The sequence below is a fragment of the Lingula anatina genome, chromosome 4 (genome assembly GCF_051362555.1).
Source record: "Lingula anatina isolate TDL-2025a chromosome 4, LinAna3.0, whole genome shotgun sequence".
Classification (NCBI taxonomy): domain Eukaryota; kingdom Metazoa; phylum Brachiopoda; class Lingulata; order Lingulida; family Lingulidae; genus Lingula; species Lingula anatina.
The window spans coordinates 1,992,263-2,019,552 of NC_141770.1; the positions used below are offsets into that span (position 1 = coordinate 1,992,263).

The window sequence follows — 27,290 nt, forward strand, 5'->3', positions numbered from 1 at the left end:
ACACTTATTGTTCTTTGGTGAACGTCCATTGGGGAGTCGAAAATTCACAAAAGGAACAGAATCATGGACAATGAAACTGAAATTTGGGGGGGTGCATGCGAATCTTTCGGTTCTACGATAACTATTCAATTTTTTGATTGTTTCTTTGTCTTTAATTTTGACATTAATCGAGGTATTTTATGCCTTGAAGTGCAAATTGTTGCAAATTGTTTTGGTAAAGAGGTTGAATTAATTAATTTCCGCAACAGGTGATTGGCATTATTTCGAGGATGTAAACAAATTCTGGAAAATCTCCTAACACAAGACTGACCATGACAGAGAAAGACACAATTGGCACTTAAAACAGATGCAATGTGTCGCAAAAGAAAATATTGCTTTTGTTTGACAAGTTTTGTTTGAGCTCCTTTTGGTACAGTGGACACGTGATTTAAATTGAGTACGATGTAGTGACAATAGCTTCAAAATGTTTTTATCGTTTTAATTTTGTCTTACATTTCTTTTGAATTCCTTTGGCGGTGCTTTTGACTAAATTAATTAAATGGTATCATTGATATCAAATATCTGTAGTTTGTTTTAATTATATCTAAAGGGGAAATGTAAAAAATTCCGTTTATAATTTTTGGTAATTGGTCCAACTTTTTTATTTAAAAGCATCTTCGTTCAAAGTTTCAAAAAAAAAAAAAAAAAAAAAAATACAAAATATGTCCTTTTGGTACAATGTCAGTCCTGGTTCTCTGGCGGATTCAATTTTTGTTAAGGGAGGGCTAGGATGTAACATTAGGTTGGCTCTTAGTGGAGGGGAGGTGGTTACAAGTTTGAAAAGTTACTAGTAGACGATGGTGATATTGCTATACTATATTGCTATACAGAATGCATCTTCTTTGTCGTTTAGCTCCCTTTTAAAAGGGCAAGAAGAGATAGCTCAGAAGCTGAGGAGGGACACGCGCCCATTGCTCCTTCCAGACGACGTTTTTATAACTTATTGATAGATTCAACGGTACGCAGCTATTTAAAGGCTAAACCAAAATCAAATGACAAAAAGATTCAAAAGCAAAAATTAAAACTTTTAAGTCTGATTTTCAGGCATAGCTTTGATGAAATCGTCATAAGAAAAGTTCAGTATAAAAAATGAAATTAAATTAAAAAGAAAACGAAAATAATAAACCAAATTCACCCTTCCCCATTTTCTACTAAGGCGCATATGGTCAAGTGAGTTTTTGATTCACTGGAGAGAATGCCATGGCGTTTTTTGAATAATTATAACCGACCATAATTCATAGTCGTAACTGCTTTCGTTGACAAGGAGTCTGGAGGAATTCAATCTTGAAAAATAGGTGTATCTGTGTGTGTGTGTGTGTGGGGGGGATGCAATGTAGATTACAGATACAGTGCCGCTGGAATTTACCCGCACGAAAACGAAGTAGATACTCCAGCGCAGTAGACTACTGCAATCATACTGCAAACATGCTTCAAATCTGCTTCGATGTGGGAGCTAATTAGCATATTTGAAACATGCTTCTATCATGCTGCTAATCTACTGCATTAATGCTGCTCCTCTGTACAACCCTATGTAATTTTTGAAGTAGAATTGCAGTAGGCTATACTGCATTTCTACTGCAAATATGCTCCACACCAGTACTGCGTTAATGCTTCTTTGCTACTTCGATACTACTGCATTTTCTTGCGGGTAGCCTTACCAAATGGCCGCAGGAACTTACTGTCCTGCACCGCATGATGATTGCAAGGTAGGAATATCAGCATGTAATGTCCAAATTTGTCGGTCCAACGAACTCACACCACTCCTCAATATCCTCATGTCAGTTGTCTTTATCGTTAATGCAAAGGCATTGCTATGGACACGAGCAAACAGTAACGGGTTAAGTTGTAACAGCCACAGCAGAAGACTAGAGTGAAGACAGAATAAAACCAGTCATAATTTTAAAACCTTTTGACCACTGAAATCCAGCTAAATCTTAAGAGTCACGACCAACACTTACAAAGCTAAAATATTTAATTTAAAAAAAGTTAACACATAAAGTAAATAGCAATGTCTCAAATTGTTTCTTATAACATGTGGTGCTTGTTTAAAAGCCAGATGCACGCCTTTCCCTCTCGGTCACTGCTGGAATCACCTTCTTCATGTGATTAATGTTTTTATTTTCGCATGCCTCCCGAATGCATTCAACTAGTTCTTTTTGTGGCGTACGTGACGCCCGTACGTACATGTAAGTTGTCATCGGGAATTAGAAAGAAACACGCGCTTAGATGACAGGCTTTGCAATTGTTCTGCACTGTCAAATTAAAATAAATGTCTGTTGGCTGCAAATAACCCACTCCCCGTCCTCTGTATATAAAACAGGCTGGACTTTCAGTACCACATGGCATTGGGAGTAGGGGTGCTATTCGTCAATCCCCACCCCTCGTTTGCCCTCCGCATCCTCGTTCTTCTGCATGAAATATACTGGCATAGAAGAGTGATGGCACGCACACACATGTCTCAGTTTATTCAAAATCAAATAAATATTTACTTAACTCTCACTGAAAATTAATTGAAACAGTTGTGTTTGCAGAGTCTCGGCAAGAATTGTGGTATACACGCGGCGGCGGTCATTGCGTTAGATGAGACGTAGAAAACACAATCTGCATCTGCGATAACCCTTGCTAAAATACCAGCACACACTTACAGCAACAATCAAAATCTTAATTTTTTTAATAAACCGACGATAATTTTGCAGTTGTGCTGTTTTCTGGCTGCGACTGCCTTTGGTAAGCTGTATGATATACACGGGTGGGTTCCCTAAAATATTTTCCCACTTTGTTGTCCCACTGCTGCTATTTCCCCCCAGATCCCCCAGTGAATATCCCACAAGCGGCATAATTTAACCTTGTCAAACCTTTGTCAAATCAGAATCATATTGGAACGTCATTCTCTCTAACTTTCAAGTTATAGTTCCCACGCCGCCGCCTTATTACATGTACCACGCCATTTTTTATATATATATAAAATCTCTTTTGGCCCTCTCTCCATTTACATTATATTCTCCTAGACAATACCGACACTGTATAACATTCATCACAACAACATATAAAGTTTCTATACTTGAGTTTTATTTTAAGCCATCCTCAGTCATTAACAACAATAAATAATTAAATAAAGAAATCATAAACACGAGGAGACCCTCTCCTCACTAATATCTGTATCATTTCTCCCTTTTCTATATAATAAGGAATCACTAGGATATCACATCCCCAACAGCTCATCTTTCCCTTACCTAGGGGATCACCGGGATATCACATCCCGAACATATCTTCCGAGCTCATTTCTCTTGTACATAGGGAAACACGGGGAAACCACCATCAAAACCATTAATCTTATATATTCATGAACATAAATGCGCCCCAACTTGTACTAGCAATTTCTGAAAAGTAAACAACATAAAAATATCATAATTTATACTTTAGAACATAAACCAACAGACACACATGCCCCCACACACACACTTACACACACAAATGCTTGCATTGTAACAAAAAAAAAAAAAAAAAAAAAAAAAGAAAATAATCTGTGCCAGAAAGGCACTAAATCAGACGGACGTTGCCTGACAGATTATTGTGTCAGACGGTGCGCTCCGCACAGTTTTATAGAGTTATGCCCAGGCAGTGGGAAGATAATGGCCGTAGTTTGGATTTGATTATAACCGTTAAAAGTATGTTTTGAAGGCATTTTACAGCCTTCGGCAGTTTCGTTATGTGTGCCAGTTATCATTTTTGTCAAAACACTACATCACATAGCAGGGTTTGCTGACCCAGTGGTAACGTGGCACCCAAACACGGCGGAGTCGGTTCGATTCTCATTCAGTCCCGTTTATTTCTTTAATTTTTTAAATTATTATTATTATTATTATTATTATTATTATTATTATTATTATTATTATAACCCTTTACCATGGTTCACTGACTGATGTGACGGGTATTATCTGGTAAAATGTGTATTGTAAATGCTAACTGGAGGGTGTGCAGAAACGTTAAACATTAGGGGAGGGTGGGGCTAGTCCGCCCTCGGGGCAAGTCCGCACACTCCCCATATATCGAAAGTGACACGATGAATCACGCCCTCCGCCAATTTGAGAAGTCACATTGTATGTGGAAGGGCGCTAAAGTAAAAATCGCGGCCTGTAAAACCACGTAGTGTTCCTCGTCAGTCAAAACTACATGGTAAGTAAATTTTTAGACTCTAATTATTGTCTAATTTTGTCGACAGAGTATAGATTTGCAGTGAGTCATTATATGTATGTTATACAGGGGGTATGGCCTTATCTGCGACATATTATTGGTTTGCATACGTATTGCAAATATTATGCAATCACGTGTTTAACAAAAAAAGTCCTATTGGGGCAAGTCCGCTATTTGCACGGGGCTAGTTCGCTCCAGGGCGGACTTGCCTCATTACATAAAACCTCTTGTTAAACATATTTTCTGATGAAAGTTAACGTTTTTTAAGGATTTATTTTTGACGGGTATTCTCAGAGTATTGGCATGGTGATATTACAGTGGCAAATTTAGAGGGCGGGTCAGGGGGGTCCTGTCCCCCCCCCTTCGATTTCTGGTCCCCTCTTGAAATTAGTATTCTGACTAGCTGAATCATAGTTCTAAACCGTACCAAATGGCACCGTTCGCCCTCTAAAGTACTAGAAAAGCTGTCCAAGAGAATGTAGATGATTTGTTGTTGATAACTGATTTGTTGTTGATAATTTTAATAAACATTTTAATATTTTGGTCAAAACTGCTGTGTTTTCATTGGTGCTGTCGTCTTTAACATTAGTGGCTGCATAAGTTGCTGCTGTTACTCGGTCTTACTGATAAAAATGCACAATGTTGGACAAAAGCACATTTTCTTATGGATTCTAGTATGTGTGTGGACTTGCCCCGGGATGGGGCAAGTTCGCACACTTGGACTAGACCTTTTAAAACTTAATTTACTCTCATATAATTTATAGTGGGCGCCAGATACTTATCTATAAGAAAGGCATTTAAATAACCTTCCTTCTGACAAATTTCTCGGAGCCTGACGATAATAGTATGTCTCTCATGCGAATTTTTATGAAAATGGTGCGGACTAGCCCCACCCTCCCCTACTCAGAAAAAAAAATACTTGAAATGCCTTGAGTTAGGAGGAGAATACTTTTACATTAAATGTTGCTACAGTTTCTGTCAGATAGTGGCAGTGTCTGTTAGGCTGTAATTGGGACATTCTGGTTTGTAAACCTGACATCATTCTTCCTAGTGACAGTATGCAGACAGGGGACAATGCAGCATTCTCATCTGTCGTCATTTTGTATGTACGGCGGACTTTTGGGTGAGGTTATCCCACGTATATTATGTGCATGTATTTGCACGTTACACCATTCAATTCAAGGAAACAAAACAAGCATGTTATATTTGTTTGAGAAATTATACGGTTATAGCGCAATTTATGACATTGTTATGTATGTATTATGGTGTAATATTGACCGCAAACCCATTTGTCAGCTTGCTAAATTATTCATGGAAAGTTGCTATATTCTGATGCTCAGCAGTTTCTGTAAAAAAATCTAGATTTACTGGTGAATCCTTTTAAGAAAAGATTTTGATGTGTTACATCTCTCTAATTTATCTGAACGTCAAGTGAAACATTTGAAGAATTTACCAGCAGAAGACAGTCGATTTCTGACAAACTGATACCTGCTTCACAGATATTATACATCATACAATATAAGAGCAGCATATTACACCAGCGCGTAGCTGCTCAGACATTTCTCATTGACCACAAATATGTTAAGACAGTAGCAGGTTGCTCATATGGCTTAATGCATCACTGTACAGAGCTGTTCCTTTTCATCTATTCTGTATCAACAATGAGGAGTTCTTTGTGATAACAGAGGGAATATTCATGAAATGAAGTCTGCTGAATGACAACGAGGGTAGCATGAGGCAGAGTGAGTTTTATGTGACCTGCATACACGTACCTTACAAGGTAGATGTGTTCACCTATGATAAAAGACAGATACTGTGATTAAGTGATGATAATGAAGCAACTCATATGAGAATCAAATGGAAGAAAAACAGGTGTAGAAAGGGATTAAGCAGAAACAAGCTATTTTGGTCTCATTTTAACATTATGTTTTTTTTAGATTTTGATAATCGATCTAAGATGAAAGAAATGTCAGGTTAATCCCAGTAAGTTCCAACATATAAAGTTATGACCAAGAAGATAATACTGATGGTAAGGGATTTATGGAACTAACATATGATGGTGAAAAAGGTCCTGATCATCAAACAAGTTATCGGAATAATCACGTCCTCGTGTACCTATCATGCATAAGATATAATAAAAATACAAGCTATATCAATTTACAGTGGATAAATATGTACTGACTCATCAATGAGATTGAGGATTACTGATGACAATGTGCTGTGGATAGGAATGTAAGAAATGGAGATACTAATTTCGATCTGAAATGTGGATTGAAAATAAAACGCTCACTGGAGGTAAGGCTATCAGAATATGTTAAAATACAAGATTAAATATAATTTAAATTTTGAAACTAGAACTGGCCAACGCGATACACGACACACCCAATAGATAGATAGACAGATAGATTGATAGATAGATATTGGTTGATTAGTTCAAAATAGTGGAAAATATGAGATCAATATGATTGTGGTGAAACATAATAATAAAAAAGCAGATATAATTAAATAAAAACCAAATAAATGGTAAAAGAGGCAACTGACATTGCCATATGCTGCTTTGGTCACATTTTGTCAATAATGCAGATGACAGTGATCGTAAATATTTAGTTTTTCTGGCTCATATTTCAGAGTAACATACTGTTAAAAAACTATTCCAGTGATAAATGAAATAGGGTTTCTATAGATATTTATCAATAATCTGCCACAAAACGCACCGTTTCATATGCTCTTTGATTTTTTTAAAACTTGAAATTAAATATTAAACCAGTTTAGTTATTCCAGCATTTATGTTAAAAGATTATGGGCAAACAGAAGCTTCAGACACAAGAAAATACACAGTTAGCTGAATCCAAAGATAGAAGCACATTATCTCTGAAAATAGAATAGTGTGACTTACTTATCCCTAAACATCAGAAAACTATACTGCATTTGCACGTGAAAAATCCTGATGAATCTACGTGGTGAACAAAACCACAGTTTTCAAACCAACTCATCACCTTCACAAGTGACGTTCAAATACAAGAGCTGTTTTTCCAGTACAGGTAAATTTTTCCCTCATCAGATAGGTTAACTTAGTATCAGATAACTTAAATGGCTTGATAAATCGAAACATGGCACTAACAGTTTATATTTAAAATACTGCACCTTACAACAGATTGTCATTTAATATAATGAAATAAAAATATTTAACTTTTTTGTTTCACTATTGAAATAAATGACCATGAGGGAGGGGTAAGGTATACCAAGTTTGATCTATTCTGTGTACATGTAAACAGGTTCTTATTTTATGGTAAATGGACAACGTTGTTATTTAAATTGTATTTGAAAATACAAGCGATAATAACAGTTAGGAGTTGGGATAGCTTACATGTATGTGTGTATCGCAAAAAAGGCTTCAGTATCAGTCTATAAGTGAGAAAAGACTGACCCGATCCCCACCGACTCTGAATTGGTGTTTGCCAGGGGTAGGGGAGTTCCTGGAATGATACCAGTACCAGTATAAAATGAAAATTTTAATTAAAAAAAAAATTAACTGCCGATTTTCCATAAATACAGTTTTTCATTTAACACGTAGGATACATGAAATCTCGAATTTGAGAATTTGATAATGACAGGTAGGACTTGGTATTGTGCAAATGAAGAAGTGGAGACGCTCGTGGTAAGATCGACCGAGGAAATTAAATGCTTATTTTGAAATGCTAAATATAAAAACATTTCTGGAGTATTTTTAGGCCCGTCATATTCTAAAATATATTCTTTTAAATTACTTAAATGGTTTCAGAAACGTGATTTAAAAGTTGATTTCCCACAAATGCAGATCGAGTACCATTTGACACGTAAGATGTATTTAATCTCGAATTTGATAGAACGTAGAAAAGTGATTTAATTATTTAGCGATTGAGGGTTTTATGGTGAACGTTTACCACAAAAGAAGCTTTCTGGCTCAGTTTTTTCATTAGATATGCGACGTCTTTGCTATTTCCATCATATTTTACCTCAGCTCCCAAACACTAATTAAAATCTTCAGATAAATCAGAATATATTGGAAAAGAGAAATGGCAACATATGGCCGTTGAAATTAAATTTTTGCCTGTCGTGAATTATAATAGCGTGACTGAGAGATGGACAAATCAAAAACCCGCAACGCACTTCTTTCAATTGCTTAGACAGCACCATGAAACGGCTTAAACAAATATAGAATTGGTCAGAAATAGAAAAACAACATTAAGAATATAATAAAATTTGCATTTCTTAGATTTGCTTCTACACTTGTATTGATTTTTAAAATCCCCCACCTATTCAGGTACCAGTAGAAAATGTAGTTTAAAGTCAATGCGGGCCTTATCTTGTAGTATGTAGTATTAGGGACATGAACGACAGGCACTCTTTATTCGTGATATGTGAGGATTTGTAAAATTAAGGCTCAATTATGGCTCAATTTGTGGAATTATGAAGTTTTATTTTGCAGTTTCTTAATACGACGGCGGATTTACAGAGCGATTCATTCCCGATAATGTATGTATATGTATTCATTGGATAAATGAACCTTTCTCTTATTTTATTTACATTACGGTCATGGTAACCAAATCGATTTAGAAACACTATTAACTATATACATACAATTTACCAGTGAACTGGGTCTATTTATGAACCCGTGGCTTTTAAAAGGATTACGAACATTATATTTTGTTCTCACTATTTTCTTAAATATTTATTTTAAAGGTTACTTGAATCTCATTCCATTTTAATAATTTACCTTTATGTTTCATATATACATGTACGTGTACATTTAGAAATATTACTAAATATTAATTATTTCAATCTATGAAATGTGATGAAATTCATACCGTAAAGAGAACGATGGCAAAGCACATAACTCTAACTGAACATATAAATGGTATGATGTCACGCATGTGCAGCGTGCGCGTATGGGGGGTAATAAGAATTTTAATTGAAAAATTAAGCCTTACGAAACCTTCCCACAGAATTTTCTGCCAAAGACGGCTGACACCCGCATTAATTAAGATAGAATGTCTTCAAAAATACTAAATATTTCAAACATGAGGTAAAATCACTGCTCAAGAATCTATCTCGGGGTTCTTTGTGGTTTAATTAAGAAAGATTTCTCGATTTTAGTGGATTTTCTGAAGTCTCCTTGGGGTGGGGGTGGGGGGCAGCAACAAGACATCAATACTCAAGAATTATTGATGTATATTGTTGATGTGAGTGGACAACACTTTTAATGGTCCCCTCATATGATTATTTATGTCAAATATCTGGGATGACATTAAGTTAGTAAATCATAACTCATTGAGCAACATATTTGTTATATTGTGAGGCATTAAAACTGGTCGATTGAGAAAGAAAAGACGTAGGGATGGGCTAACCTCAAAGACATTACTTTATCATAAAATAGGGTTGACTGGTAAATTTGTACACCTCTATAATATATTGCAGTTTCACCCAGGTCTTAATGTTTAAAGTGTCTTTAATGTCTAGATTAGTATTGTAGTAGATGAGCAATTTACGACTTAGAATGTATTTATATGAAACATTTGAACTATATTCAGACCCGTAGCTAGCAATTTTAGAAGGGGGTTCTTTTTCTGAAAAAAAAAGTGGAACCTCTGTGTGCTTAGATCAAATTTGACTAAGAGGAAACCTTTTCCCGGCAAAAAGGGCGGTTTGTTCGAACCTTGAGATGAACCTTGAGATTTTTCTCTCTCTCTCTTACTTTCTTTTATTCTTTATTTTTATTTGTAAAACCCACAACACTTCTGCATCAAATTACGCACGTTGATAGAACGCGCATGGGCACCCAGTTTGCCAACGAGGAGAAATTGCTGCGTGCCCACCTTTAAAAGTTGTATAAATAAGAAGAACAGAGGGAAGAATATCGCAGTTGCCTTCTGCTACACATTCCTTCTGGTACGCATTAGGCAAGAAAAGAAAGTCTTGAAGATGACAGGACAAGGAGGCATGGCCGTGCTTCTGATCATCGCTTTGACAAAAGTGACATCCGTTACTGGCGCGGGTCCCATCCCTCTTACACCGGAGGAAGAGGCTCAAAGAGAAAATGCAACGGCTGCTATGGCTGACCTTCCTCCTGAAGATCAGATGGAACTGCCCGCCGGTCCAGTAGGTAAGTTACAATTTTCACTAAGATTGTAAACTAAACCGAATATGAAAATGAATATAATAAATAAAGTCATCCAGGCATTTAAAATAAATTAAAACTAGAAATTATAAACTAAAAGACCAAAGCTTTAAAACAAGAAAAACAAGAGCTATAAAACAAGAATTATAAGATATTATTATATTATAATTTGGAGCAGTATTTTACATGAAATGTAAAAGACTGTGCAAAGTATGATTTAAAACGCTCCGTTTTCATTCTTGGTATTAAAATTTGTTGCTGACCCTGAGATTTCTTGGCTTCTTTTCTTTAAACAGATGGTGTAACTTATCAAAATTCTTATCAAAATTTGTGCAATAGTTCTTGAATAAAACGTCTCTTCTCTCCCTCAGAGAGGTGCGATTACTAGTTTGTAGGGCATCCTTGTAAGAATAAAATGGGTAAATAATTCTAAGAGCTCTCCTTTGAACAGTTTCTAAGCATCCACATTGTTCGGCTGTAAGACCAGGCCCCCACACAGGGCATGCACATTCTAGGACTGATCTAATTATTGATTGATATATAACTATTAGATCCTCAGTGTTCAGATTTGCCCTTCTTCAACTGCCTGAGATATAAAAAGCTTGGTACAAGACTTGGGATAAATCAACTGCACATGTTCTGTCCACTTGAGACCAGGGGTCAGAGTTACTCCTAGTAGCTTAAATTTACTCACTTTTTTGACAATTTCTCCATCTACCAATAGTGTTAGGATGGTATCTATACATTTGGTAAAGTTAAAATCCATACATTTTGTCTTCTTAACGTTCAAGTTCATATTGTTTTTTCTAACCCTATTTTCAAGTTGCTCTGTTGCCTGTGGAAGTAGTGACTTTTGGCCAAACTGACAAATCTCATAAATAGATGAGTCATCAATTTTATATCTGGGCAGCAGGTTTTTAGATCATTTATCGTTGCTATAAACAGGGTTGGATCTAACTTTGTCCCCTGAGGTACCCCTCCATTAAACCGAACCCAGTCAGATTTACACTGACCACATTTCACTCTATGATACCTTTAGCATACAAAGGAGTACATGTAAATCCACTTTCCCCTGACTGCCCAGTTTTTCAATTAAGATGCTGTGGTCTATTCTGTCGAACGCCTTAGAAAAATCTGAAAAAAAAAAAAACTTGGGAATAAGATTTGGTTTTAGCAGATGGTTCACGACCTTCTAGTACTTTGTGAGTCAGCTCTAGCAGAGCGTGGGTAGTAGAGCTATTTTGAACTACTCCAAATTGGGACCTATCGATTTGCAGGCCACCCATCACCCATTTTGCCACAAATGACTCCAATATTTTACTCAACACTGGTGTAAGCGATATTGGTCTAAGATCAGCCTCTATCAGTTTTGGTTGGTTAATTTTGAAATGTATAAAGAATGCTATTTAAATTTATAAATATTATATAATTAAAGTAGATAAAAGTCGATCAAATAATTAAAGAATAGTTTCTAAAGATCTGGCAGTTCTAAATTACTGGAAGGCCTCGACATCTATGCATTGTCAATCTTTAACTTACTCAAAATCACCTGATGTCAGGGAAGGCTATGCAAACTTCCGTTAAGTTATTTTACGTGTTGGCAAAAATGGTATTACACCTTTATTGCAGCTTTTGACAAGTTTGGTCATCTAAAGCACTGATAATCTGTTATATATGTAGTATGTTATATATTATGGAGTATAAGATTCAAATTTCAAGTTCTCAAAAGTGTGTTTCGCGAAAATTTTGAGTCGTCAGTATCATTTTTACATATTCCAGATGAAATACAATCTACTTACGCCATCGGCGTCGTTTGCCGTTCAGGGAATCCCCTGCACGGTGCATGTGTCAAGAGCGGAATCTCCATTTTAGTCTAGTGAGATTTTTGAAAAAAGGCTCTGCATAAGAGGCAAGGGGCATTTTGGGGTAAAAGTTGGGAACCAGGCTTATTAGCATAATTTTGGGATGCTGATTCCAATTAACCCGGTTCCCAAGCGAAATTTTGCGTTTTTAACGGTCGAATTCGCAAAAAAACAAAATGGCCGCCAGATTTCCTATTTTCTGCAATATCTTTGGAACTAGACAGGCAAATATGACAAATGAAGTGTCTTTACCTATATTTTCAGGGTCGAGGAACATTATTAAGGTGTTTCTGTTAAAATTAGATGTACGCAATTTTCCTAAATATGCAAATTAGGATCGCCATTACTGAAAAACCGTTTTACTTCTGTATCTCTGTAACTAGGCAAGCAAACATGACAAATGAAGTGTCTACACCTATGTTCTCAGGGTCAGGGAATGTGATAAATCAGATGTCTTGTCTGATGGGTAGCACTGACTTTGTGAATCGTGTCCGAGTAGCACCTTTTATTGTTTCTTCCCTGTATCTGTCAAACACTAGTCAATCTGCTGATAGTTAGAACCTGCCTTCAGAACTGTTCTTACGTACGTGTCAGCCAAACTACCAAAGGTGCATTGTCAGGCTTTCCCAGTGAAATTGCCAGTGCTTGCCAATCAATTATAAGGCAAGGTGAGCAGAGGCGGATCCAGGATTATTTGAAGGGGGGAGTCCGCGGATGCAAAGCCTCCCCCCCCCCCCCCACAATTGGCAACGGGTTAGGGGCCTGTTGAAGGGCCACGAACAATTTTGGTATTTAAGAGGGCGAACGGTGCCATTTGGTATGGTTTACAACTATGATTCAGCTAGTCAAAATTATAATTTCAAGTGGGGGACAAGAATTCGAAGGGGGGGGGGGTCAGGGCCCCCTTGAGCCCACCTCTAAATCCGCCACTTGGTTAGGAGTCATTCAGTTTAATTTCATCAGGGCAGAATACGTCTTCTGTTAACCTTTCTGTTACAGGTTTGGTCTCAGCAAAATCGTTTAGAAGCTTGAGAAACTGCTCAGACTTGCTATTAACACAGGAATGTTTTCCGTATCGTCAATCATTTAATTGGATTCAGTAGAATATCAGAAGATTAAAGTTAAAATTCAAGAAATTTTGTTAATTAAAATGAAACGATACCAACGGGTAACCAGTAATAACTTAATGGAAAAATCGCTGAAATGGATGAGGTGAGATGCCATCGTGTACTTAAAGTATACACATACATATTGACAGTTAATATGGAATATTTTAGTTCAAAAGCAAAGTGTTGATAATAAATTAACTTTTTTAGATAAATTGATCACATACGACAATTGTGATCAGGTATATGTGTAGCCAGGTGTGTTGGTTATTGTTCATTAGGCTGCTTTCTCTGAAGCGCGGTTATATTACGTAATATGTGGCAGTTTCTCTGAGCAGTCCTCTTTGGCTGGTTACAGAATGCGTATAAAAGGGCAGCAGTTCTGCAGAATAAGTCTCTATATTTTGGCAACGTCCAGTCAAATAGTTTGCTGTTTTGCAGACTGTTAGCTGACCTTACGGTATGTGAACTAGCGGCAGCAACTTGCCACACTATTTTTGCATTATGCCAGAATGGACTGAAGGAAACTGCTATTGCCAGACAACTGCATGTGTCCCAGGGAGCAGTTTCCAACGTCTTACAGAAACACGTCCAGACTGGTACATTAACACAGAGACCACGGCCAGCACGTCCTAAAGTCACCACCAGAAGGGAAGACCGCTTGCTTCTGCGGTTATGTCGCAACAACCGGACAAAGACAACTCTTGCTGTAAAAAATGAGTGGCAAATTACCATTCAAAAGCATGTTTCTAGAACTCTAGTGAATGCAAGGCTACTTTTAGTTGGTTACCTCTATTAACAGAGCAACACCAATGTCTGCCTCTGTGGTGGGCTAGACACCATTTGTGGTTCCTGGCACAGCACTGGGTTCATGTAGATTTTTACAGATGAGGCAGGGTTTGAGTTCCACCACCGTGATGGCTGAATCAGTCAGTAGGCTTCCAGACGAGTTACTGCACGAAGATTGTGTCACACTACAGTGACTTGTGGCCGTGGCAGTATCTGTGTATGGGCCGGTTTCCACGCTGGAGCCAAAACACTATTGGTGGCAACTGATGGAAACCTCAACCAGATAAAATAAAGGGACATTTTAGAGAATACTTGCTTGCAATTTGCAAGAAGGTACTTCCAGGACAACTTCATCCTGCAAGATGACAATGCCCGACCACACCGTGCCCATGCAATAACTGCTTTTCTGCAAAACCAAGAGGTAAACCAGTTGCCTTGGCCGACGGAATTCCCCTGACAAGAATTCTATAGAAAACCTGTGGGCATAAATCGTTAGCAGAATCAAGAGCTTACCCGTCCAGCCTACAAATCGGCACAAGCTTAGGCAAGCTCTGACTAATGCATGTAACACAATACTGGATCAAACTCTCAAAAACCTCTCTGCGTGGATCCCTCGCCGAGTGAGAGCTCTGGCTGCAGCTAGAAGAGGCTGCACGCGTTCTTATCAGTTTCCATTTTTCACATTTGTCTTGATGATTCTGTTGTGTAAGAGAAAATCCTTACCAACTGATATTCTTGATAATATCGAGTTCATAAGTATTTAATACCTTGTTGTTATCAGCTATACAATTATCCATGTGCTGTTTATAACGCTGATATGAATACGTATTTAAATTAAATTTTTGAAGATGTATTCACACGGGTTGATTTATTAAAGCCATATCGAACATGATAACAAGTGTTCTTTCATCCATTACTAATATATGGGAAAAAAATCAAAGAAAATATGTTTGAAAAAAACCCATTTAAATGTCAAGTCCGTACATTGCATCACATGAATTACTTGATTCAGCAAATCCCTCCATTGCATTAATAAGGAAATCTTTTTTAAAATCTAGGTAAAAGGGGCAGTTGTGTGATCCAATATGTTTACATCCTAATGGCAGCGCAGTATTTAATTGCAAAATTCAATTCAGATTCGAATAATTGTTACAGTGTGACAGTGTAGCACTCATTGCTGATTTGATTATAGTGAAAATGTCTTAACCACTTTCCCTAACGCTGAAAACATAGGTGTGGGCACTTCATATGTCATGTCTGCTTGCCCAGTTAACGTATGAGCAGTTCTGAAGGCAGGTTCTAACTATCAACAGATTGACTTGTGTTTGACAGCTACAGGGAAGAAACAATAAAAGGTGCTACTCGGACACGATTCACAAAGTTAGTGCTACCCATCAGACAAGACATCTGATTTATCACATTCCCTGACCCTGAGAACATAGGTGTAGACACTTCATTTGTCATGTTTGCTTGCCTTGTTACAGAGATACAGAAGTAAAACGGTTTTTCAGTAATGGCGATCCTAATTTGCATATTTAGGAAAATTGCGTACATCTAATTTTAACAGAAACATCTTAATAATGTTCCTCGACCCTGAAAATATAGGTAAAGACACTTCATTTGTCATATTTGCCTGTCTAGGTCCAGAGATATTGCAGAAAATAGGAAATCTGGCGGCCATTTTGTTTTTTTGCAAATTAGACCGTTAAAAACGCAAAATTTCGCTTGGGAACCGGGTTAATCGGATTCAGCATCCCAAAATTATGCTAATGAGCCTGGTTCCCAACTTTTACCCCAAAATGCCCCTACTATTCATCTTTTGTGGAAATCCCACTAGACTATTTAGGAGATTCTTTTACGCACTATGCAGCGAGAAAAAAGTAGCCTGTAACATAGTTTCTTACGATACGCAAAAGAAACCCAGAAAATAATCTTGGATAAGTTAAGACTTACTCAAACTATATTGAAAATACTTCCAGAGACCGAACTCCCCCCAGTTGCTCGAGAAGTTGTGGTTTCTTTCAGTTAATCGGATTGAACTCAGCGAGACTCCTTGCGAAGTTGAATTGATCTACAAAGAAAGAAAGTTTAATAAGAAATGAACTATTTTTTGGTGGGTGTATGCGCAATTGACCAATAGATATGATTTAAGCATACACCTTCAAATCTAGTCCCTTAGAAAACGCCAAGGTCACATTATAGCCTCATTATCGACAATATAGGCCTGCCTTATGGTAAGAAGGTATACATTGTTACGAAAGGACAAAGAGTTATGCTTTTTACTGACGACTTACGAAAAGTAAGCACATTTAATGTGGTTAACGACCTTTAGTATTTAATACTTTATACATCTTTAACAAAATCTATAAATAAATAATACACTAGCAAAAATGAAAATGTTTTGAAACAATATCGAAGGACACCTTATAGACAAATTTGGATAGTCGCTGTGCAGCCTCCAGCCGGAGTGTCCTTTCTCTTTCCGCCTGTGAGTGCAAACGTCTGAATAGACTAAGAATGGGTTCCCATGGCTAGATCTATCCAACTTCGACCTAACTCCATGGGGATTCACGCTAAATCCTATTAACTTTAGGGGCTTAAATGTCTGACACGCCTACCGAATTGGCTAGTGGGTACTAAACTTTCGTTTACGTTCGGCTTACGGAAGATAATTACCCCCTAACAACATTAGTAGTCGTGACAGATATTTATACGCTTGTTAGTGAGAATCCCCGAGGAGATAGATCGATCCAAAGTTAGTGCGATAATCTCTGGGAATGGTCCCTAAGTGGCCACATATGATTTGATTTGATTTGAATGACATTGTTGAGTACAGAATTATACAAAATTTATCGTGTGACTGTGTAAGATTGATCAGAGTGACACAAAAACTAAGTGAACACCTGGGCGGTTGTCATGGTCCTCTTTCAAATCCTCTTAATTCTGTAAAATGCTAGCAAGGGCTTCAAGCGGATTACTTCTTTTGGATATCCCCCTTTTTTATGTACAAACACAGATGTCTCTGTACATATAGCCGTCACTTGCGTCTGTCGTCCCCGTCGTCGTCGTTGCCGTGCACTTTCAACGATAACTCGATAAGCGGAAAACCGTTTTACATTTTGTCTTTAAACTTGCAAAACTGTTGAATATTCATAAAACGCAGGTCGAGATGGAAAATCAGCATGATTGTTTTTTTTTTTTTAAAGTTATGCTGTTTTTTAGCTTTTTTTCAGCGTGCATGCAACATTGATAACATATTTTAAGGAAAAGCGATTGGACTATTGTCTTGAAAGTCACAAGAATGATTTGTTTTATTAAAATACAGGTCAAGTCTGAAAATCAGCTTGGGCTGACGATTGTACAAAAGTTATGTTGTTCTTTTTTGTTTTTTCAGCATATTTTATCCACCATTATACAGATAGAATGACAAGCGTGTCATATTTTGCTTTAAAACTTGAGGGTCTGATATAAAGGACTAATATACCGATCAAGTTTAAAAATTAGCTTGATAGGTTCAGTTTTAATGAAGTTATGACTTCTTCGTATTTAAGTGTTTTTTTCCTCAAATTAATTTCTTAGGCATGTTAACAGTCAAATAATGGAACTTATTAGATACTAAAAATTGTTTTTTTTTACATTTTCTGCATCTTAACAATATTATTAGTTGATTATATAAAAATAATGGTAAACTTTGCACCATGTTTTGTGTAATTGAGTGTAAACAATGACATTAAACTTAAAGCATCGCAGTTTGTCAGATTCAGTCCTTCGCTATGTTCAGAATCTCAAAATGGAGCAAATTTGACATTTAAAACCGTTATATTGATATTTTCCCATCCCAACAATGTTGATCACATAAAATGAGAGTAAGTTAATCATTTTGTTTTATGTAAAAACGTTTTGAATATATGAAAATAAACCTATTTCAGTACATTTATCTCTTGTTTACATTTTGGCATTTTCAAGATGCGATTTAAAGTTCCATGGGTCTGAAGACCTTTGCTAATCTTGTTTTCTAAATATCCCCGTTATCTGCTGCAGTACATAATACAGGTTTGGTGGTGACTATGTTGTTAAACATTATGTAATATTGCATCAAAATTGAAGATTTTGGGCACTGTCTCCATACTCACAATTTAAGGAAAAACATGTCCACTACTCTTCTCAAACTTACAGGAAAAATACAGCTTCACTTAGAAATCTAGTCTGATTGGCTACTTTTTCTGAAAGTTATAGAGTTGTTTTATGAAAATTTAATCTTTCACACATCAGCATTTCAGGATGTGATTTTGAACTTCGATGGGCTTGAAGCCCTTTGCTAGTCACATTTTCTGACTGTCCATGATACTTATTTGAAAATTGATGGGATAACGCTGTTAGGCACTGTGTTATAGTGAATCAAAATTAAAAATAAAAAACTTTTTGTGCACTGCTTCACTTCATATTCTGGTATGTTCAAAGTATGCACTTGTACTCTCATGGGACTGAAGCCATATGCTTGTTATACATTGTACTTTCATTGGTTACATCGTTTGACTTTGCAATTAAGCATAATGTATTATTGCATCAGAATTGACAGTATCCAATTGTGTGCATTATTATTTTCTGCTTTTTATCTGACATTTGTCAGCTTTGCTGTCTTGATTTTTTTCTTTTTTTTTTTTGGTAGTGTCTTTTTCAATTCCGCTGTTAGTACGGGATGTTTTGAAACGGATTGTCGTTGACCCGAGTCGCTCTTTTGACACCACTTTTTATACCATAGGTCACTCGGTTACTTAAATAAAGACGTTTTGTCTTTTTTTTTCAATCATTTAATGGTGACGTTGTACCTTTTGTGCACTTTTTATGGGTGTACTGGCATGTATCCAAATTATAGTATTAGTGTTCCTTCATTATTCAAGTTGCCCCTGTCCATTTCAGCGCCAATCCCGGCTTGTGAATGCCATGCGCATGGTGATGTCCGCTATGTTACGTGTGATGGGAAAGTCTTCAGATATAACACCCTGCCCACCGATATAGGTATAATGGTAAAGCCTAATATGAGCTGGCTTTGGTATGTACAAACGGAACACGAATTTTTTAGTGGTAAACAGACTCGCCTGGCAGGAGTGAAATTAAAGGCACTTTTTCACTACGCGAAAATTGAGTACAAAAAGACTGCGAATAAAAATGGACTGTTTAGAATAGAGGTAAGTTTAACCGCTCTCTTTCTCTGTCTTCCCTCTCTCCCTATCTCAGGCCACTTAGTATGCTTCCAATATGTAAGGACTTTGTTTGGATCCCGTGAGCAATTCAGCTTCATTAAAATTGGTACTCCATGCATCTATTGTTGTTACATAAAAGACACTGAAAACGATGTCCAGCGTTTTCTTCTTATTACCTCCTACAGCGGAGGAGGTCGTTTTTGTCACCGTTGTTGGGTTTGCCATCGTTTGCACTCAGTTCAGCTGATCGATTTTGTTTGTTCGTTTGTTTGAATGCCAAGCGCATAAAAAGAAATTAACGGATTTTGATGAATTTTTCGGAATAGATCACAAATAGCATAAGGAAGTAATGATTAGAATTTGGTAATGAACCAGTAGTGAATAAATATTAATGAATGAATATATTAATTATGTACGGATTTTAATGAATTTTTTACTGGATAGGTAAGAAATTGGCCACTTTCATAAAATTTGTTAGAGAGGTCAGAAATGGACAAAAAAGAAATGAGAAGATTTGGTGATGATCCATTAATTAATTCATGAATTAATTATAACTTTTTATACGTCATCTGAGCCGTTATCTAGTAATAAATATAACGGTTATTATAATGGTAAGATAACAATATCGGGGGTTTATGTCATTGCAGGTCGGAAAAGAATCTGATCCTGATAACCCTATATGGGAACATGAAGTAAATCTCAACCTCGGTGCTTTACTTCTTCCTTTTGAATTATTGAACAAGTTCGGTTTTGAGATCTCCATAATTGCGAAGGATGGCAGACCGTGCATTGAGGTTCGTTCCACGCTCTTGCCAGCAGTCCTGTTTGAGTTTAAGATACATGCGTTACGACATTGTCTCCAGATTACCATTCCTCCGATCTGGTCTGGCTTCATGGAAGGGATATGTGGAGATTGGGACGGAAATCCAGGGAACGATGTAGTGATTCTTGACAGCTGGCCACAGGTTATGCCAATACCGTTTAGGGGATTCCCTTAACGGCAAACGACGCCGATGATGTAAGTGGATTGCATTTTTACTGGGATATATATAAATTATACCCACGATCTCTCCCTCTCTTTCACACACAAACACACACACACGTGCCTTCCCTCAGAAAACGTTTTTCCTAAAAAAAAATTTTTACATCTGACTAATCAGATTTAGAAATATTAATAATGTTTCCTGATTTTTCAGCCTTTTGTTCTCTCTTATATTTATTTATACGGCAAACGGCATATATATATATATATATATTGTCTCTACTGATATCACGGCAGCAAAAATATAATATTTTTCTCTTCAAACCAGGATGATACTCGATCAGCCATGGCGTGATGACCAAAGAGCGACTATAACCAACTCTGTACATACTGTGTCTTCTTTTTCCAGTCATTGATGTTCATGTGGAACACGAGAAGCGCTGGACGCCATTTAATGTTTCACAGCCATTGACTTAGAGTACTTTACGGACCATGTTACTTGCACTTTCAAAAACCTATTCCCGTGAAATCGTTCTATCTTTTGACTTCCAGAAATGAGTAAAACTGATTATTTGACTCATTTATTGTTCTTTGGTGAACGTCCATGTGAGAGTAAAAAATCGACTAAAGGAACGGAATCATGGACAATGGAACTGAAATTTGTGGGGGTGCACGCTACTCTTTTGGTTCTACGATAACTATTCTATTTTTTTTTGTTTGTTTTTATTTTGACATTGGTCGAAGTGCAAATTCTTGCATGTGGGTTTTTGTAAATAGATTGAATCAAACATTTTGCAGTAACAAGTGTATGGCATTATTTCGGGGATGTTAACAAGTATGGAGAAATCTGTGAACACAAGATTAATCATAGCAGAGAAAATCATATTTAGCACTTAAAACAATTGCAATATGTCGCAAAAGAATAAGAGTAATTCCAGTACTTTTTATAATTTTCACAAGTCTTGGTTAGTGGTGAAGTACAGTAGAAACGTGATGTAATGACAATAGCTTCAAAATTTATTTGTATTTTAAATTTTTGATTTATATTTCTCTTCAATTCATTTCGCTGTGCTTGTAGCTTTAAAATCGTTATTAAATGATATCATCGATATCAAATATCTGTAGTTTGTTTTATTATGTTTAAGGGAAATAAGGTATTCCGTTTTTTAGGTAAGAAAGGGCTAGGATACAACATTATGTCAGATCTTAGCGGACGGGAGGGTGTTTACAAGTATGAAATATTACAAACAGACGACAGGAATAACACCACAATCTGACGGATTAATGCTTCTTTTTGTCGTTAATTTCCCCTTTAAAAGAGGAAGAAGAGATATCTCATAAGCTGACGGCAGGGCACGTGCCCACTGCCCCTTCCTGACGATGTTTTTATAATTTATAAATAAATTACACGGTACGCGGCTATTTAAGGGCTAATACCAAAATCAAATAAAAATAGTTCAAGTTCAAAAAGTAAACATTTTAAGCCTCATTTTAAGGCATACCTTTGATGAAATCATCCTAAAAAAGAAAATTTTAGTATAAAAAAAGTACACACACACACAAAAAAAAAAAAAGAACGAAGATAATAGCCCAAATTCACCCCTCCCCATTTTCCACCATGATTTATGTATGTAATTTCTACATGAGATAATTTATTTTATTTTTCCAATATTTAAGCATGCCACCTCCCCCCCCAAATACTTTCAACTAGTTGTTTTTTGTGGTGTACGTAACGCGCGTAAGTAAGTTGTCATCGGGAATAAGAAAGAAACACGCTTATAGATGACAGGTTCTGCAATCGGTCAGCACGGTCAAATTAAAACAAATGTCTGTTGGCTGCAAATAACCCACTCCCCGTCCTCTGTATGTAAACCAGACTGGACTTTCAGTACCACATGGCATTGGGAGTAGGGGTGCTGTCCGTCACCGCCCACCCCTCGTTTCCCCTCCGCGCCCCGTTCTACCGCATGAAATAAACTGGCACAGAAATACAATAACACGCATACACATATCTCAGTGTTTTAAATCAAATAAGTTTTTATTTTACTCTCGCTGATAATTAATTGAAACAGCTGTGTGTACGGAGTCTTGGCAAGAATTGTGGCATACACGCAGCGGCAGCCATTGCGTTATATGAGACATAGAAAACTAAATCTGCATCTGCGATAACCCTTGCTAAAATACCAGCACACACAGCAACAGTTAAAATCTTAATTTTCTTAATAAACCGACGATAATTTTGCAGTTGTGCTGTTTGCTGGCGGCGACTGCCTTTGGTATTGGAGTCCCTATAACCTTTGCCCACTTTGTTGTCCAACTGCTGCTATTTCCCCCCAGATCCCCCAGTGAATATCCCACAAGCGGCATAAGTTAACCCTGTCAAACCTTTGTCAAATCTGAATCATATTGGAACATCATTGCCTTTAACTTTCAAGTTTGTTCCCACGCCGCCTTTTCCCACGTCATTTTTATCTCTTCCTCATGCAATCTCTTTCGGCCCTCTCTCCATTTACATTACTTTCTCCTAAACAGTACCAACACTGTATAACATTAATCACAAACAACATACATGTATAAAGTGCATATGGACGCAGCGCTCGAGTTTTATTTCAAGCCATCCTCAATCATAAATTAAATAAAGAAATCATAAACACGAGGAGACCCTCTCCTCAATAACATCTGTATCATTTCTGCCTTTTATATAGAATAAGGAATCACTAGGATATCACATCCCCAGCAGCTCATCTTTCCTTACCTAGGGGATCACCGGGATATCACATCCCGAACATATTTTCCGAGCTCATTTCTCTTGTAAATAGGAAAACACGGGGAAACCACCATCAAAACCATTAATCTTATATATTCATGAACATAAATGTGCCCCAACTTGTAGGCCTACTAGCAATATCTGAAAAGTAAACAACATAAAAATATCGTAATTCATACTTTAGAACATAAACCAACAGACACACATGCCCCCCCCCCCACACACTTACACACACAAATGCTTGCATTGTAACAAAAAAAAAAAAAAAAAAAAAAAAAAAAAAAAAAATTAAAATAATCTGTGCCAGAAAGGCACTAAATCAGACGGACGTTGCCTGACAGATTATTGTGTCAGACGGTGCGCTCCGCACAGTTTTATAGAGTTATGCCTAGGCAGTGGGAAGATAATGGCCGTAGTTTGAATTTGATTATAACCGTTAAAAGTATGTTTTGAAAGCATTTTATAGCCTTCGGCAAGTTCGTTATGTGTGCCAGGTATCATTTTTGTCAAAAACACTACATCACATAACACGTTTTGCTGACCCAGTGGCAACGTGGCACCCAAACACGGCGGAGTCGGTTCGATTCTCATTCAGTCCCGTTTGTTTCTTTAATTTTTTAAATTATTATTATTATTATTATTATTATTATTATTATTATTATTATTATTATAACCCTTTACCATGGTTCACTGACTGATGTGACGGGTATCATCTGGTAAAATGTGTATTGTAAATGCTAACTGGTGGGTGTGCAGAAACGTTAAACATTAGGGGAGGGTGGGACTAGTCCGCCCTCGGGGCAAGTCCGCACACCCCCCATATATCGAAAGTGAAATGTTGAATCACGCCCTCCGCCAATTTGAGAAGTCACATTGTATGTGGAAGGGCGCTAAAGTAAACATCGCGGCCTGTAAAACCACGTTGTGTTCCTCGTCAGTCAAAACTACATGTTAATTATTGTCTAATTTTGTCGACAGAGTATAGATTTGCAGTGAGTCATTATATGTATGTTATACAGGGGGTATGGCCTTATCTGCGACATATTATTGGTTTGCATACGTATTGCAAATATTATGCAATCACGTGTTTAACAAAAAAAAGTCCTATTGGGGCAAGTCCGCTATTTGCACGGGGCTGGTTCGCTCCAGGGCGGACTTGCCTCATTACATAAAACCTCTTGTTAAAGATATTTTCCGATGAAAGTTGACGTTTTTTAAGGATTTATTTTTGACGGGTATTCTCAGAGTATTGGCATGGTGATATTACAGTGTGGCAGATTTAGAGGGGGCGGGTCAGGGGGGTCCTGACCTCCCCCCTTCGATTTCTGGTCCCCTCTTGAAATGAGTATTCTGACTAGCTGAATCATAGTTCTAAACCGTACCAAATGGCACCGTTCGCCCTCTAAAGTACTAAAGATTTTCGGGCCCCGTGTGTAGGGGGGAGGGGAGGGGGCCTCGCATCCGAAGACCCCCCCCTTCAAATAAACTGATGGATATAGAAAAGCTGTCCAAGAGAATGTAGATGATTTGTTGTTGATAACTGATTTGTTGTTGATAATTTTAATAAACATTTTGATATTTTGGTCAAAACTGCTGTGTTTTCATTGGTGCTGTCGTCTTTAACATTAGTGGCTGCATAAGTTGCTGCTGTTACTCGGTCTTACTGATAAAAATGCACAATGTTGGACAAAAGCACATTTTCTTATGGATTCTAGTATGTGTGTGGACTTGCCCCGGGATGGGGCACGTTCGCACACTTGGACTAGACCTTTTAAAACTTAATTTACTCTCATATAATTTATAGTGGACGCCAGATACTTATCTATAAGAAAGGCATTTAAATAACCTTCCTTCTGACAAATTTCTCGGAGCCTGACGATAATAGTATGTCTCTCATGCGAATTTTTATGAAAATGGTGCGGACTAGCCCCACCCTCCCCTACTCAGAAAAAAAAAAATACTTGAAATGCCTTGAGTTAGGAGGAGAATACTTTTACAAAAATGTTGCTTCAGTTTCTGTCAGATAGTGTCTGTGGCTGTTAGGCTGTAATTGGGACATTCTGGTTTGTAAACCTGACATCATTCTTCCTAGTGACAGTATGCAGACAGGGGACAATGCAGCATTCTCATCTGTCGTCATTTTGTATGTACGGCGGACTTTTGGGTGAGGTTATCCCACTTATATTATGTGCATGTATTTGCACGTTACACCATTCAATTCAAGGAAACAAGACAAGCATGTTATATTTGTTTGAGAAATTATACGGTTATAGCGCAATTTATGACATTCTTATGTATGTATTATGGTGTAATATTGACCGCAAACCCATTTGTCAGATTGCTAAATTATTCATGGAAAGTTGCTATATTCTGATGCTAAGCAGTTTCTGTAAAAATCTAGATTTACTGGTGAATCCTTTTAAGAAAAGATTTTGATGTGTTACATCTCTCTAATTTATCTGAACGTCAAGTGAAACATTTGAAGAATTTACCAGCAGAAGACAGTCGATTTCTGACAAACTGATACCTGCTTCACAGATATTATACATCATACAATATAAGAGCAGCATATTACACCAGCGCGTAGCTGCTCAGACATTTCTCATTGACCACAAATATGTTAAGACAGTAGCAGGTTGCTCATATGGCTTAATGCATCACTGTACAGAGCTGTTCCTTTTCATCTATTCTGTATCAACAATGAAGAGTTCTTTGTGATAACAGAGGGTATATTCATGAAATGAAGTCTGCTGAATGACAACGAGGGTAGCATGAGGCAGAGTAAGTTTTATGTGACTTGCATACACGTACAAGGTAGATGTGTTCACCTATGCTAAAAGACAGATACTGTGATTAAGTGATGATAATGAAGCAACTCATATGAGAATCAAATGGAAGAAAAACAGGTGTAGAAAGGGATTAAGCAGAAACAAGCTATTTTGGTCTCATTTTAACATTATGTTTTTTAGATTTTGATAATCGATCTAAGATGAAAGAAATGTCAGGTTAATCCCAGTTAGTTCCAACATATAAAGTTATGACGAAGAAGATAATACTGATGGTAAGGGATTTGTGGAACTAACATATGATGGTGAAAAAGGTCCTGATCATCAAACAAGTTATCGGAAGTTATCATGTGGAAAGATCGACCGAGGGAATTAAATGCTTATTTTGAAATGCTAAATATAAAAATATTTTTGGAGTATTTTTAGGCCCGTCATATTCTAAAATATCATATTCTTTTAAATTACTTAAATGGTTTCAGAAACGTGATTTAAAAGTTGATTTTCCAAAAATGCAGAGTACCATTTGACACGTAAGATGTATTTAATCTCGAATTTGATAGAACGTAGAAAAGTGATTTAATTATGTAGCGATTGAGGGTTTTATGGTCAACGTTTACCACAAAAGAAGCTTTCTGGCTCAGTTTTTTCATTAGATATGCGACGTCTTTGCTATTTCCATCATATTTTACCTCACCTCCCAAACACTAATTAAAATCTTCAGATAAATCAGAATACATTGGAAAAGAGAAATGGCAACATATGGCGGTTGAAATTAAATTTTTGCCCATCGTGAATTATAATAGCGTGACTGAGAGATGGACAAATCAAAAACCCTCAACGCACTTCTTTCAATTGCTTAGACAGCACCATGAAACAGCTTAAACAAGTATAGAATTGGTTCGAAATAGAAAAACAACATTAAGAATATAATAAAAGTTGCATTTCTTAGATTTGCTTCTACACTTGTATTGATTTTTAAAATCCCCCACCTATTCAGGTACCAGTAGAAAATGTAGTTTAAAGTCAATGTTGGCCTTATCTTGCAGTATGTAGTATTAGGGACATGAACGACAGGCACTCTTTATTCGTGATATGTGAGGATTTGTAAAATTAAGGCTCAATTATGGCTCAATTTGTGGAATTATGAAGTTTTATTTTGCAGTTTCTTAATACGACGGCGGATTTACAGAGCGATTCATTCCCGATAATGTATGTATATGTATTCATTGGATAAATGAACCTTTCTCTTATTTTATTTACATTACGGTCATGGTAACCAAATCGATTTAGAAACACTATTAACTATATACATACAATTTACCAGTGAACTGGGTCTATTTATGAACCCGTGGCTTTCAAAAGGATGACGAACATTATATTTTGTTCTCACTATTTTCTTAAATA

General features: G+C 36.9%; 1 protein-coding gene across 2 annotated transcripts; it reads left to right on the forward strand.

Annotated features, from left to right (window-relative positions):
* The first annotated feature begins 10,184 nt into the window (after positions 1-10,184).
* Positions 10,185-21,445, forward strand: LOC147762033 (uncharacterized). 2 transcript variants are annotated; one of them, XM_087011759.1, is made up of 4 exons: positions 10,185-10,375; positions 19,068-19,336; positions 19,999-20,369; positions 20,662-21,445. In XM_087011759.1, exons 1-3 carry the CDS (start codon positions 10,195-10,197, stop codon positions 20,347-20,349), a joined length of 801 nt encoding a protein of 266 aa, XP_086867885.1. In that variant the 5' UTR covers positions 10,185-10,194; the 3' UTR covers positions 20,350-20,369; positions 20,662-21,445. The 2 variants fall into 2 exon arrangements, with proteins under 2 accessions (XP_086867885.1, XP_086867886.1); XM_087011760.1 differs by having other exon boundaries at positions 20,743-21,445.
* Positions 21,446-27,290: the final 5,845 nt, after the last annotated feature.